At 37.6% G+C, this 15355-nt stretch overlaps 1 protein-coding gene across 46 annotated transcripts in view; it reads right to left on the bottom strand.

Moving 5' to 3' along the window:
* Positions 1–15355, bottom strand: part of CLASP2 (cytoplasmic linker associated protein 2) — a 271467-nt gene that overhangs the window by 127348 nt on the left and 128764 nt on the right. For all 46 annotated transcript variants that reach the window (XR_012157456.2, XR_012157457.2, XM_073333055.2 and 43 more), the window contains 5 exons: positions 11711–11846; positions 7917–7987; positions 6573–6632; positions 3815–3892; positions 447–614 (listed from right to left, as the gene is read on the bottom strand). Coding sequence is in view for 44 of the 46 variants with exons in the window: in XM_073333055.2 (XP_073189156.1) it covers positions 447–614; positions 3815–3892; positions 6573–6632; positions 7917–7987; positions 11711–11846 (513 nt within the window). In the remaining 2 variants the exon portion in view is untranslated. The remainder of the gene's footprint in view (positions 1–446; positions 615–3814; positions 3893–6572; positions 6633–7916; positions 7988–11710; positions 11847–15355) is intronic.

The raw sequence follows: 15355 nt of genomic DNA, 5'->3' as shown, positions 1-15355 counted from the left end.
AGAACTGAAATGGTATATTTGTTTTCCATACAGATTTCTTTTGTAGCCTATAGAAGATGTGATCTAAGAACAGAACCTCATATGTTCGGGATGTCTTCCATAATTTGAAGGATAGAACCACCACATACTACTCTTTCCATCACCACATGCAGCTTCTATTTATGAAGCAAGGCCAGTCCTTTTCCCATGAGGCTTCTAAATGAAGAGAAGGTGTACCTATTGAGGATAGCAGTACTGTGTCAATTTCAGCTAAGTGCCAATTTCAACTTCATTTTGGCAATTAGAACAATACTGAAAAAGAAAACTGAAGCAGTACTTGAGAAGATAAAATTAACTCATTTTTGTTCATCATGGAACTCTCACTACTCCACTGTTCAGATGAAGTGTAGGCACATTAGAACCAGACAATTTTTATTCTTTCAAACTGGGAATCATTTGACACTTACTTGAGGCTCTCCTGTGAACTTGAAGATGACCTGTCTGACTGAGGGAGAGATGCTACACTGCCAGAATTCTTCAAGTAAGTCTGGAGACTTCTTTGATATGATGGCTCAAGGTTATTGTACAGGGCCTCTGCTTCACCAGGAAAGTGACTTCTAAGACCCAGGTAAGTCCTACAAAATAAAAGAATAGCCAGGTAGAATTGTTACAGGGTTTGTTTTTTGTTTGTTAATTTTTTTTTTAAACTACTAAGAAAAAATGAAAATCCAGCTGTGACACAGGCTAGAAAGGGTTACACAACTAGTAGGCTAACTGACCCAAATTCAACCTTTAGAAACACATTAAAAAAGTATGTAAATGGTAATTAGGGCCATTTCATGTTATATAGACTAGAGCTTTGAAATGGAAACCTGTATTGTTAGAGAATTAGAGGTAATACTAATTGAATGTGTTTACTTATATCTTGCTAATGTTAACCATGTAAACAGACAGTTTCTATTGATTCAGAGATCAAAAGGGAGTATTAACATTTAGATGAAACTTGGATGTGACAACGTCATTGCCTATATTTCACTTTGAAGTTAGTAGTAAACCTTCTATGAACTGCTTAATTAATAATTATCTTATACTAATCAATGTAGCCAACAACCAGTGATGCTTAGGAAAGAGAAGGTTACTTCAAAAGACTGTTGTTCACACAAGGACTGCAGGCTGGCAAGAGGCTGCAAAAAATCTCTATAAAAACTCTTGGGACCTGATCCTTTCATCTCAAATTTGCTTATGCTTCATTGGGGGAGTTTGGACCACAAGACTGAGATCTCCAGTGCAATCTGGATCACCCTGACGTTGAACATTGGACTGAACCTATGGACTAATTCTAAAAGAACTCTGTACAACTCTAAAGCTCACCATCTCCACTACGAAATTGACCTAACAACAACATTCATGTCTGTATGTATAATGATCTTTTAAATCAGTAGTCTCTCTTTTCTTTGTTAGTAAATTTTAGTTTAGTTAATAAGAAATGGGCTACAAGCATGTATTTGGGTAAGATCTGAAATATTCATTAACTTGGTGGGTAATGTGTCCGATCTTTTGGGAATCGTAGAACTTTTCAGATGATGTACAAGATTTTCAATACACCTCATCATATTTGACTTGGCTGTCTGGTTGGGAGCCCAAAGACTGGGTTGCTTTTAGGGAACTGTTTTTGGCTTCTGGGTAACCAGTAAGGTACTGCAGAAGCTGTTCTGTTGTTGGGTTGGTAAATCTAAGTATCAGAATAACCACCAGTCTTGGGGATTCTCTGCCCCATTCTTTGCAGTTTGCCCTAATTGAGCAATCTCAGAGTGGCTCCCCCGGGACCCCAGTCACACCAGCACTGAAATATGTGCTGAATGCTTCCCCACTAGCCAGGTTATGGAGGCATCTAGCACGAAAGTCTGAACTAATCTTTCCAAAATAACTTCTGTCCTCCCATCACATTCTCTGTGAAACTCTTTTGATATTTCCTGCTCACTGAAGATACCCCAGAATACACCATCAAATATTAGCAGTCAATAGTATCTATGATGTCACAGAATGATCCAGTTTAAGAAACTTTCAGTGAACCAGCAGAATATAAAGGGCTTTTCTCAAAAGGGAATTTTTTTTTAAATGTTAGTTAAGATTTATGGTGATTTAATTTTGCTTCAGAGTTTGCCTTTGAAGTAAATTATTATTTTGGAAAACAGAAGCTGCTTGAGAAATAACATTGAGAAATACTAGATATTGATTCTGCATTTTAAACAGATGTACTTTTCATGTAATTCAGAATTCATTGCACATTACCCAAATGTAAAAGACTGGCCTCGTGGCATTGCAGCAGTGGTCTGCCTTAACGGTCTACAGCCAAACTAAAGCAGCCATCAGAAGTGAATTTAGCCATCCCCAGTTCCATTTATCACAATCAGGTGAGGATTTCAAATCCTAACTGGGACCATTTGAATGCTAACAATAAGTACTGGAAGTTTTATTTTCACTGCTAGGCAAGGTGGTACAGTGGAGAGGCTACAGGACTGCACTCAGGACACCTGGGTTCTATTCCTGGCTCTGCCACTGACCTGATGGGTAACCTTGGGCAAGTCACTTCACCTCTCTGTGCCTCTATCAGGCAGATGGAGCTCATCCCCCAGCACAGGCAGTTCACCTAGGAGAAGGAAAACTCTGATTTCAAACCAAATGGTCTGTCAGGCCTGGCCAGCTAGTTTGTGAAAATTGTGCCAATCACACATGTTCCATGGGTCTGTACCACCACCGGCTGACAGGCAAAGTAGGAGTAATTTTGTCTTCCCTGCTCAGTGTTCTTGAAATGAAAGCAAGGAAATTAAATGTCACAAAGCTATGTTGATACACATTATGTTCACAGATTTAATCTACCAAAAGAAAATAAACTTATGGTTCTTTAAGAAACTCTCACATTGCACACACCGTACATTTTTCAGTTTATATTTAACAGTAACTAGAAATTAAAAGTGTGTGCTATGTGAGGTAGTGCTGCAATAAGGATTTTAACTTTTTCACTTACTAAACTTTGAGCATTTAAATCTGTAAATTTAGTATCTGATGAAGGGTATTTTTGTGCATTTGGTTTTAATGTATTTGAAACAGATTATGAAAAGAGTAGGGGTTGAACACTAGCCTTATCCATTAATTTTCAGTTTTACTTCTTATACTTGTGTTTTATTCTTGTGTAACTGTATGACTCCATATGTGACAAGCAGTGAACCACCTATAGAAAAAAGCATCTTTTATAACAGAAAATAAAAAGCATTCTTGTCACAAAGAAGGGCAGATTCCAAGTTAAAACCTTGCATGAAAAAAGGTACCAATGTTAAATGGTCATTTTCATGCTACTTATATGCTTCCTTATTATATTTCAAAGAACTGTTCGTTACCTTTATTGACAAAATATAGATGGGTATAATTTATTTTATTTTCTTGTCCCTGCAGAAAACAGGCATAGGAGGATGAGCAGAATTATTTTCTGTTTTAACAGAAGAACTGTTAGTTGTTCAATGATTTTTTGTACTAATGGATGTAAGGGACCGATTAGGCAGAAATACTGATCCACAATACTCCTATTTTACTGAAGTCATCAGATTTTCGAAAACAAAAACCAGTAACTGTTCTAAGCTTTACTAAATTAGGTAGGGAGCTTTGCATGGAAACAAATGTTCATTTTGGTATTATATTAAATGATCAATTTCAACCAGATTATTCAGAGATTAACAGTTAAATACCTTAAGAATACTACAATACATAGACTTCCGTCCCCTTGGCATAAAATGTCGAATCTTTCAACCAAGGTTACAAGTTCACTCAAAATTCTTACTTTCTTGCCTCCACTCTTGCCTCAGCATCAGCATCATGAATGCCCTTCTTGATGGTTTCAACCAAGACAGTTGCATGCCTAGAAGACAAACATATCTCATACTAGTTTTTACTATTACAAATTTAATTATATCAAAGTAATTACATACTTGTAAATTCATTTTCTCTAAGTCATACAGAGTACATATACATTGCAATTAAAAACACACAGCACCAAGTTTCGGAGCTGGGTCAAATAACTTAGGCTGAAGGGGCTCAAGCTGTAGGGCTAAAAATTGCAGTATAGACATTTAGGCTCGGGCTAGAGTCTGAGCTCTGAGACCTGTCCCCCTCGCGGGGACTCAGAGCCCAGGCTCCAGCCTAAGCCCAAACATCTACACTGCAATTTTTAGCCCCACAGCATGAGTCAACTGACCTGGACCTGCTGCGGCTGTGCCAAAGGTCTTTTATTATACTGTAGACCAACCCACAGTGATCCTGATATTGGGCCTGGACCTTCCTTCTCGCAGATGCAAGTCACGAAAGGCATCAGAGCCATAATGACATAACAATCCCTTTTTAAGATGCACAGGTAGGCTGTCAGGCCCCAGCTATTCCTGCTTCGGAAGATGGAATCTGTGCCTGCTTGCTGACTAGGGCTCATTGTTAAAGACAGGTATGCTTGAAAGTACCTTTCAATTTTAAGGAGATGCATGTATAGTAAAGAAGTCAATATATTGAACAGTGATAGAAAATAGGCTAATAAACCCTTCTCTTATCTTGAATAAGTACAAAGATAAAGTGTCTGTCCATTGTATTCCCTAAAAATTAGTTTTTGAATAATCAGTCTTTTGAATCAATCAATCAATTACTGCAGAATAAAAATACCATACTACTGGATTGAAAATGATTATTTACTCAAAAATACTGTACTACTAGTTGAAAGCAAAGAATTCTCATTACTTATAAGTTATCACCACAGTATTAGGAAAGGATGATCTTGCATTTAAGTTATTGGACAAGGATTTAGGAGGTTAGGTTCAGTTCCCAGCTCTGCTACAGACTTCCTATGTGACCTTAGGCAAATCATTTAATCGCTCTGTACCTCAGCTCCCCATCTGTGACAAATACTACTTTTCCTACCTCACCAGAGTGTTAATGAGGTTAAATACATTTAAGTCTGTAGATGCTCAGATACTACTGTGATTATGGTGATTAAGTACCTAGCTTAATATGTTTTATTTACATCCTTTTCTGACTGGATTTAAAATCACTGAATATTGTCAGTCAGTATAATACCTATCAAATACTGTCACAGCAAAATAGTGATTTTGTCTTTTCTTAGGGAACTGAGATATATTTTTACCTCTCTGATTCAACATGCTAGCAATACATAGTCTATTGTGTATCACTGAGTAAAGTGTAAAATATTTTCCAGCTCATTTTACTGTAGACTAATCTAGGCCACTGGTGCGTAACATACTTTTCCTTAGAAAAAATATTCAGTCACAGTATTTCCAACATCATGATCCTATTTTGCGCTCTATACAAAAAAGTTGTGTAACTGTTTAGTTTATTGGGAGAGAAGATAGAACAATCTTGCATCTATGCAGCCAAACACACAGATTGTACAACAATACCAATCTGGAAAGCACTTCTGGTAATAACAAGATTGAATTTTGTATTATTTTCTTTTCTTTCTAAGGTTAGGATTAAAATTCCAGAGACACTGTATCATCAGAACTTAATTTGTAACCATTATTTATTGAAGGAATAGTAATAATGTTTTAAAGAGATTACAGGTCCTTCTTGCATCCCCCCTCCCCCCCCCCCCCCAAAAAAAAAAAACATAGCTAACATCTCAACAACCAAATTACAATTAAAATCACTAGAACACTGATTAATACAAACACTAATGGACGTCCTGAGTTTTCATAATCCGTGTAGGAAAGGCTACAAAAAAACATGGGCTGAGGGCAACAGAGGCCCCGACCACAAAAAAGGAAGAGGGAACACCCCCCACCCGCCAAGCACACGTTTGGACTATAAAATAAATGAAAAGCTAACTAACAAAAAGAAATACTTCATAAAATAATAAACAAGCTGTGTAGCTATATAGCAGATACCACAACACTGTCTCAAGCTGCAAGCAGTTGAGGAGGACCATCACTCCCTATATATACTTGTAATGGAGCATACAGATGAGTAGGTCAAAGGCATGGTCATGAGGGCATGCTGACAAAAAATTTGATGTAAAGTGCATGGGTGTGCACACATATGACATACAACACCTCTAGGGACAATAACTTGAAGAAAAATAGGTTCTCTTCAAAATACAGTTGTTTTACTGGAGCATAAATTGATGTTTTCATCACATTAATGCTAAGAGAAACAATAGCCGGGACATAGGTGAGAGGTTTTTCGCAGGAGTGGGTGGGTGAGATTCTGTGGCCTGCATTGTGCAGGAGGTTGGACTAGATGATCATAATGGTCCCTTCTGACCTTAGTATCTATGAATCTATGAATACAAAATTTAAACAAACCTTTTAATTTCAGGTAAGTATTTGTATACCAGTTCTAAATCCCAAGGTAAGTTTAAACAGCAGCAATAAAACACTGATAGGACAACTCATAAGAGCAAATAGACTTTTACTCTGTATAACTATACTATTTCACAAATTAGTTAAGTGGTCTAGTTGTAGGATTCAAATGAAGGGATTTTTCTTTTGAAATTCATTGAAAACTTTTCTAGATGACAAAAAGGAACACTCTGCTCCTACCTTTCCAGTGAATGAGTTTGCCACTCCTGCAGTAACAGGTCTAAAAATTCGAAGGAGCGTCTAAAACAAAATAGAAAAAAAATTTTTTTTAAACCTGCAGTTCTCTACTTTGCTGAAATAATAGGTGATAGCTTTGTTCTTTTTCCTCCTGGAAAATAATAACTGCATATAATAAAATATCTCACACTTAGCATACTAGGAAATTGTTTGGCTTCTTATGTTGTAATGGTAGAAAATGTTATTACTTTGCACACTGTTTATATTTTACCACTTTATATGCAATCACATTACATTTTAAAAAGCAGAAATGGTTCATATGACCACTTGACGTTCAACAGGCGTTACTACAAATACATCTGCTTTAACATGTTTAGCACAAAAGGCCCACCAGCTAAGTCAAATGGCAATTCCCCAGTGAGAAAAATCAACCACACCAAACCTGTTGAGGAGAAGGAGGTTGGTGGGTTTTTGACAAGACAGCAAGTCCTGTTCCTTGCTTGGTAGGATCATCTTTTGTAACAGTCTGTAGCTAGCTGGTGTCTTATAAATTTAAAAGTCCAATCACCAACGCACTGAAAGATGCAAGGAACTTTCCATCTTTTTGTCCCCCTGCATAAACTTCTGACTGCTTCAAGTGGAGGAGGGTCTCTGCTACTCTATCCCTCCCCTGTTCCACAGAAGGGCAGGTCTCACTACTCCATTGAAGCCCTTCAGGGAGCTGTAAGAGTGGGAGGCAAAAATCTATAATGCTTCTAAGCTGTCCCTTCCCCCATGAATAACCTCTGTGTCTGCCTCTGCTGCTGTTCACAGATTTAGAAAGTAGTGGCATTAGCACAAAAGTGACATAAATTTGACACATTCACGGTTGCTCAGTGGGTTCTGAACCGCAGCAGCAAAACTGACCAGAGTAATGTTAATTTCAGTCTACTGCTGCTTAGGAAATCTATGGCAGCAAAAGCACTGGAGCTCTGCAGTTTTGGAAAAAACTTTATTTATTTACATTTAGGTTCCATTTGGAAGGTTACTTTTGCGTAAAATAAGCTTGAAACTTAAAAAAAAAAATGAAAGCTTCAATTCTGCAGAAATTGAAAGTTGAGGCCCCCTCACATATTTGCTAGGGAAAGTTTTTCACTCATTATCAGCATGTGGACAAGTGGCTTACTTTGTTGAATCTCAATTATCTGTAGTGCGTGGTAGCATATTAGATAACAGATTTTCACATTATATCTACAGTGACTGCAATAAAAATATACCATTTTGAAGATAATTTTGCTAGTAGTCTATTATAAAATTAAGGAATACAAACTAACAGTTTTAACAATTTGTTATTTATAAAATACTTACCTCCTGACAGCAACTGATTTTGAAGTACAGTTGCTCGTTATTAAAGGTATGAGTCTGGGCACATGGGTATGCTGAAAAAAATCCATAAATGTTATAACACAACATAGCCAATGCCAAAAACATTCCTGAAATCAGAGTGCTAAATTTCAAATGAACATAGTAAATAGTTTTTCAGCAACAGATAAAATAATGATAATAAAATATAGGATTTTAAATGTTAATTGTTTAATCCAAATTTAGAATGTCTGTAAAAGTACACTTTCCTAACTAGGTCATGAACATATGTAAAATTAAGATATAAAAAAAATCTAAGGAAAAACATTTTTGACCATAACCCAATTTTCTCATTTATGTAACATTTAGCCACCAAAAGAAACCTTTAAAGGCTCAAATGTACCATATCTGTTTCTCCAGAGAAAATCTAAATTGATGTTGCTTCCATACAATTTCAGATATTATTCTAATCAACACCTTTAATGAAACAGCAACAGATACGACAGTGAGGTATACAAGTAAAACATTAAAGCAGAAAAGTAAATGAAGGTACTTTGGAACGTTTTATGGGTATCATTTTGCTAGAATCAAGAGAGGTCATTCTGTTAAAAGATTGAATTTACCTCATTGCCAAATATATAACTGAAGTAATAACTACATGTAATATATCTAGAGCCCTACCAAATTCATGGCTGTGAAAAACATGTCAAGGACCATGAAATCAGACCCTCCCCTGTGAAATCTAGCTATTGGAGGGGGTGGGGGAATGGCAGGGCTAGGGGTGCCCCAGCCGGGAGCTCCTACCATTCACCAGGCTCCAGCTGCTAGTCCACCAAGCCAGGGAGGGCACGGGACTTCCTCTTCGCCTGCATGGCCGCTCTCGGGGGGAGATCAGACACACCTTCCGGTATCTTACCCAGCTGTAGGAAGCTCTGTGGCTGCTGCCAGCAGCACAGGGCAGATCAGACCCACCTCCACAAATTTCCCCCAGCTGCAGAAAGCTAGGTGGCTGCTGCCTTCAGAGCTGGACTCTGAAAGCAGCGCAGTCGTGGAGCTTCCTGCAGCTGGGGGAGGTAACCCAAAGGTGGGTCTGATCTCCCCCCTAGAGCAGCTGTGCAGAGCTAGAGGAAGTCCTCTCCAGCCTGGCCAGGTCTAGCAGCTAGGAGCCCACAGCATGGGTGCTCCCAGCACCACCTCGACGTCCAGGAATCTCCCCCAGCTGCAGCAAGCTGCATGGCTGCTGCCTTCAGAGACCAGTTTTGAAAGAAGGGCAGAAGTGATGGTGGCAATCCGATGATCCCCCTACATCAGCTTTGCGACCCCCCCCCACACACACACACAACCCTCTTTTGGGTCGGGACACCCCAGTTACAACACCATGACATTTCAGATGTAAACAGTGAAAACGTGAAACTGAACAATTTAAAACCCTCTGCCCATGAAACTGATCAGAATGGACCATGAATTTGGTAGGGTTGTAAATACATCCTATGTAAAAGTAAATTAACCTATTAAATGCATATGAAAATATTCAAGGCAGTGCCTAGTAAAGCATGCAGAAGTGTAGCATAAAAAGTAAACTGTTATAAATAATATAAAGACTGCATGGCCTTTTTTAAACTGTATTATCAGCAACCCATTCAGTGCATGGTATTTTTTTCCCCATAGCTTGTGAATGTGACACATGACCATGTGAACCTCTCATAACAGCAGGATTCTTCTCAGTTTTCAATGCACTGCCTACTTTCAACATTAAAAATATAGAAAATTACACAGACATAGAAAATTCCAGAACAGCAACTGATTTGTTGTATTTTTCACTTAACATTGACTTTTAAAAATTAATATCAATTCATTAGTACTTTGTACTGTTTTCATCAATGAATAAGGGCATGTGATCAACATATAAGGCATGTGGTAATGAGACCCTACTGGGGAAGGAACACGATGTTTTAAATAGAGGCAACAACCTTGTTTTACAATATTTGGTCTCTAGAGCTATTTACATCATGACACAGGCCTTTCAGAAAAATGCATTACAGAGGAATTAGAAAAATGCACAAAATTATTTAGGTAATCAAATATTTCTGAAATACATGGAACATTGGCCTAGGGCTTCCTTTAAATTGGACTTCAAGATTGCATTAATAAGACAACTTTAATGTTGTCCACAGATACATTTATTTTTAACAGAATCCCACTTCAACAGCTTAAACACTGGAGCCAGTGCTCAACTGCCTGAGCTAAGTCCCACCTCTCTGGTGGTGGAAAAGATTCCTCACCCTGATGTCCACTCTTGCCATGATCTGCTTCTACTGGTTTTCAAAGGGAAAACAGACTACACTAAGCACTGACAAGGCAGAGAACAGGAAACACAATGAAAGGGCAAACAAGACTGGAGGTGGGAGTAAATCTCCTTAAGCCCATTCAGTGACTGAAGCTGCTGCAGAATAAGTGGGATCTCTCACTAACAGCACAAGACACCAGTACCCCAGCATCTACGCTGGCAGCCAGCTGGTTTTTAGGAGGTGTTCGAAGTGTTAGCTTTGACCTATTAAGTCCAAAATAGCCTGGGACCTGCCCCGACAGATCACCTCCCCCCACCCCCCCGTACCCTACCGCCATGAATAATATCAGTCAAGGTGCTTGACCCTTCGTGATTACAGAGACAAGCCAGAGGGTAGGGTGTTTTCTGTGAGGGTCCTTTGGCTCATTTCCAGTGTCTGGTACAAAAGAGCTCAAATTTGCTGACCTTAAAGGCACACTGCAAAAGCTATCTGTTTGATAAGGCTTAGGGGCACACTGGGATGGGAATTATCTGACTGTCAAATTTATTACCTGGTATGTTATCATCTGTTATTCTTATGTGGACGTAAGTTTAAGCACGGTCATAAGCTTTTTCCCCCATTAAATTGCTATAAGCAAATCATTGGTTATATTCACTTTTTGTATCTTACCCCCTGACACCTAACTAGCCTGATATATAGTTTGGCTTCTGTGAGCAACCAGAAATAATTATTTTGGGGTGTACAGACACCCCAACTCATGCCATTGTAACTGGAAAAACTACTCCCTCCTCCTCTCCCAATTGTGCAGTTAGACATCCCAGAATGCTCTGGAAGACCACCACCCATGGTCCTTAGCACAAGCAGTTGTTCCTTGGGTTCTAACAGACAGCTGCCCAGGATGTCCCAGAATACTCCATGGTTAGGAAGAGTACTAGGTGTGGATGCCACAGAAGCACTTGTAGCTAGTTAAGCTGAGTGGATCTCTAACAGTTTACAAAAACAAACAACCCCAGCTCCAGCTGTAGTGTGGATAAGCTCAGTGTAAAATAGTAAGTACTACTTGTAAAAGCTAAAGAGGGTCAGAGCTTTTTATATATAAACTACAGACAGTCCGATTTTTTTTATTTAAATAAAATGGATGTTTTGATTACTAGCGAATCCACAGTTTAATTCACTTTGCCATTCCCTCAAGATAATGTTATTTCTTGGTATACACTTAACAGATAGCCCAGCCTCGCAAAACAGTCATGAAAATGCACTTGCCCTTCACAATATCTCCTCGCCCTCCCTTTACCATGATGGTGGTGATGGATGATGAATAAAGACATTTTGTTCATCTGTCAAAAAAATTACTTGTCCAGGGCAAAACTTACAGTTCAGTCTTTAAAACAATGACTATGTAAATATGGAATATATATTAAACTGGCAACAGATTTTTGCTAGGAGTGACTAGCTGAGTAGAGTTACTTTTTATCAAACAAATCCATAAAATACCATCAGAGGAATACCTACACGAATGACAAATCTGATTGCAGCACAGCCAGAAGTTGCCATAACTTTGGCGCTGTTAGGGACCAGATTAAAAAGAGTAGGCACAATGGCTTCAGCCCCATGGTCAAACTTGTTTCCCAAAACTGTTGAAAGATGACTGTTCAGGAAATGAAATAAAATTAGTTAATAAAAATAATTTTATGGCCTCAAAATAAGAAATGGAAAGTTAATCACACATTTTAAAGACTGATTTTTCCAAACAATGGAATTCATGAACACCACATTGTTTACCTTGCAGACAACTTGAAAGTTTAAACATTAATAAGTAATTTTCTCTCTCAGACTTAGGCTTCCTCACAATTAAGATTACATATAAAATATCACATTTTAAAAACTTGAAGTTTAAATGTGTACAGTTACTTAGGACTTACAGTGTTATTTTTGTTTCTCACCATACCATGACAGTATAACTTGGAAAACAAAACATTCATGTGACTATTCTCAAGGACATAAAGCATTCATTGTAAATGCAATATATTAAAATTGAAATCTAAAAGTAATTTAACACAGTATTTATTCTAATGACATTAAGTGACATTTTGAGTTCACATAATAATTTATCCTGCCACAGGCAAACTATAAAATGTGTCATAGTTACCCATGCATGAAATCTGCAGTCCCTCCCCATCTCATTTATTCAAGGGTTGTGGCCATAAGTTCAGAGTAGATGATGATTTCCATACTCATAGCAATTTAACTCTCCACTGCTCAGAGCAAAGGTTTCACCAGTGCAGAGCAAATGCAAGATGCGCTTGTAATCAGAAGCAAGTGACATGCTGAGTACCAAAGGGTTAAATAATGTATTTTGTGAAGACGCATTTAAAAGGAAGTGTGTCTGTCTACTCTGTGGTAAAATATGGATTTTTTTTTCTTAATTTGTTGAGGGAAAGCCCCCAGCACCATAGAAAAAAATGTTTATTTCTGTTTGTGCATCTCTGAGAATACCATGAACATTAAATTAGGGCTGTCAAGCAATTAAAAAAATTAATTGTGATTAATCGCACTATTAAACAACAATATTTATTTTAAATATTTTCGGATGTTTACTACATCTTCAAATATATTAATCTCAATTACAACACAAAACAAAGTGTACAGTGCTCACTTTATTTTTGAATACAAATATTTGCACTGTAAAAAAAACAGAAATTTTTCAATTCACCGCATACAAGTACTGTAGTGCAATCTCTTTACCATGAAAGTTAAACTTACAGATGTAGACTTATGTACCAAAAAATAACTGCATTCAAAAATAAAACAATGTAAAACTTTAGAGCCTACAAGTCCACTCAGTCCTACTTCTTGGTCAGCCAATCACTAAGACAAACAAGGTTGGTTACAATTTGCAGGAGATAATGCTGCCTGCTTCTTGTTTACAATGTCACCTGAAAGTGAGAACAGGCATTCGCATGGCAGTGTTGTAGCTGGCGTTGCAAGATATTTACATGCCAGATGCACTAAAGATTCATATGTCCTTTCATGCTTCAACCATCATTCCATAGGACATGTTTCCATGCCGATGATGGGTTCTGCTTGATAATGATCCAAAGCAGTACGGACTGACGCATGTTCATTTTCATCATCTGAGTCAGATGCCACCAGCAGAAGGTTGATTTTCTTTGTTGGTGGTTGGGTTCTGTAGTTTCCGCATCAGAGTGTTGCTTTTTAAAGGAGTACTTGTGGCACCTTAGAGACTAACCAATTTATCTGAGCATAAGCTTTCGTGAGCTACAGCTCACTTCATCGGATGCATACTGTGGAAACTGCAGAAGACATTATATACACAGAGACCATGAAACAATACCTCCTCCCACCCTACTCTCCTGCTGGTAATAGCTTACAGTGTGTATGACTGTATGTGTATCATACACATTGTAAGGAGAGTGATCACTTTAGATAAGCTATTACCAGCAGGAGAGTGGGGTGGGAGGAGGTATTGTTTCATGGTCTCTGTGTATATAATGTCTTCTGCAGTTTCCACAGTATGCATCCGATGAAGTGAGCTGTAGCTCACGAAAGCTTATGCTCAAATAAATTGGTTAGTCTCTAAGGTGCCACAAGTACTCTTTTTCTTTTTTCTTTTTAAAGACTTCTAAAAGCATGCTCCACACCTCATCCCGCTCAGATTTTGGAAGGCACTTCAGACTCTTAAACCTTGGGTTGAGTGCTGTAGTTATTTTTAGAAATCTCACATTGGTACCTTCTTCATGTTTTGTCAAATCTGCTGTGAAAGTGTTCTTAAAATGAATAACGTGCTGGGTCATCATCCGAGACTGCTATACCATGAAATATATGCAGAATGCGGGTAAAACAGAGCAGGAGACATATAATTCTCCTCCCAAGCAGTACAGTCACAAATTTAATTCATGCAGTATTTTTTTAATGAGCATCATCAACAAGGAAGCATGTCCTCTGGAATGGAGGCCGAAGCATGGAAGGGGCATACAAATGTTTAGCATATCTGACATGTAAATACCTTGTGACGCTGGCTATGAAAGTGCCATGCAAACGCCTGTTCTCACTTTCAGGTGACACTGTAAATAAGAAATAGGCAGCAGTATCTCCCGTCAATGTAAACAAACTTGTTTGTTTTTGTGATTGGCAGAACAAGTAGCAGCACTGAATGGACTTGTAGGCTCTAAAGTTTTACACTATTTTGTTTTTGAGTGCAGTTATATAATAAAAAAAATCTGCATTTGTAAGTTACACTTTCACAATAAAGAGATTGTATTTCAGTACTTGTATGAGGTGAATTGAAAAATACTATTTCTTTGGTTTATCATTTTTACAGTGCATATATTTGTAATTAAAAAAATCATAATATAAAGTGAGCACTGTGCACTTTGTATTTGGTGTTGTAACTGAAATCAATATTGAAAATGTAGAAAAACATCCAAAAATATTTAATACATTTCAATTGGTATTCTATTTAGTGCGATTAATTGTGATTAATTTTTTAAATTGCGATTAATTTTTTGAGTTAATGGTGTGAGTTAACTGTGATTAACTGACAGCTCTACATTAAATATATTTGACCACTTACATGTATATGATATGATATTGAAGTTCCTCATTTTACTTCTATTTTCAATCAATTGACTAGACTATTAAATGTAAGAGCCTGCTCCTGAAAATGCTACTGGGCATAGTGCTTGTTACCATGAGAGGTCGCACTGAAGTCATGGTAACAAGCACGCAGGAGTAAGTGTTTTCAGGCTTGGAACCCAACTTTATGAGTAAACAGTGATGACTGTAATGTGTAAACACATCCACTTTGGTTATCAAAAGGACTGAAATGCATAACTCAAATGATGGCTCATTTGTTTTGGTATAAGTGATTTTCTTTTCTATGAAAGAATTGCACTTATGATCTAAAGAGAACATAAACTTTGTCCCAACCTAAGTGAATATACACTGAAGGTCACGCAACACTTCATCTGCTGTTCAAAAAAAATCATTTTGACAAGGCATTATCCAAATATAAAGCACATGAATTATTCTCAATAGAAAATTCAAATGAAACGCTAACATGACTATTAATATGCTTAATTCACAATACATTCATGCACCTTTTCAGAACAGCTTTAGTAAATTACTAAGTGTAAA

This window comes from Lepidochelys kempii, chromosome 2 (assembly GCF_965140285.1).
Source record: "Lepidochelys kempii isolate rLepKem1 chromosome 2, rLepKem1.hap1, whole genome shotgun sequence".
Lineage (NCBI taxonomy): Eukaryota > Metazoa > Chordata > Testudines > Cheloniidae > Lepidochelys > Lepidochelys kempii.
The sequence above is the reverse complement of the archived record's forward strand: the minus strand, read 5'-3'. Positions and strand labels throughout refer to the sequence as shown.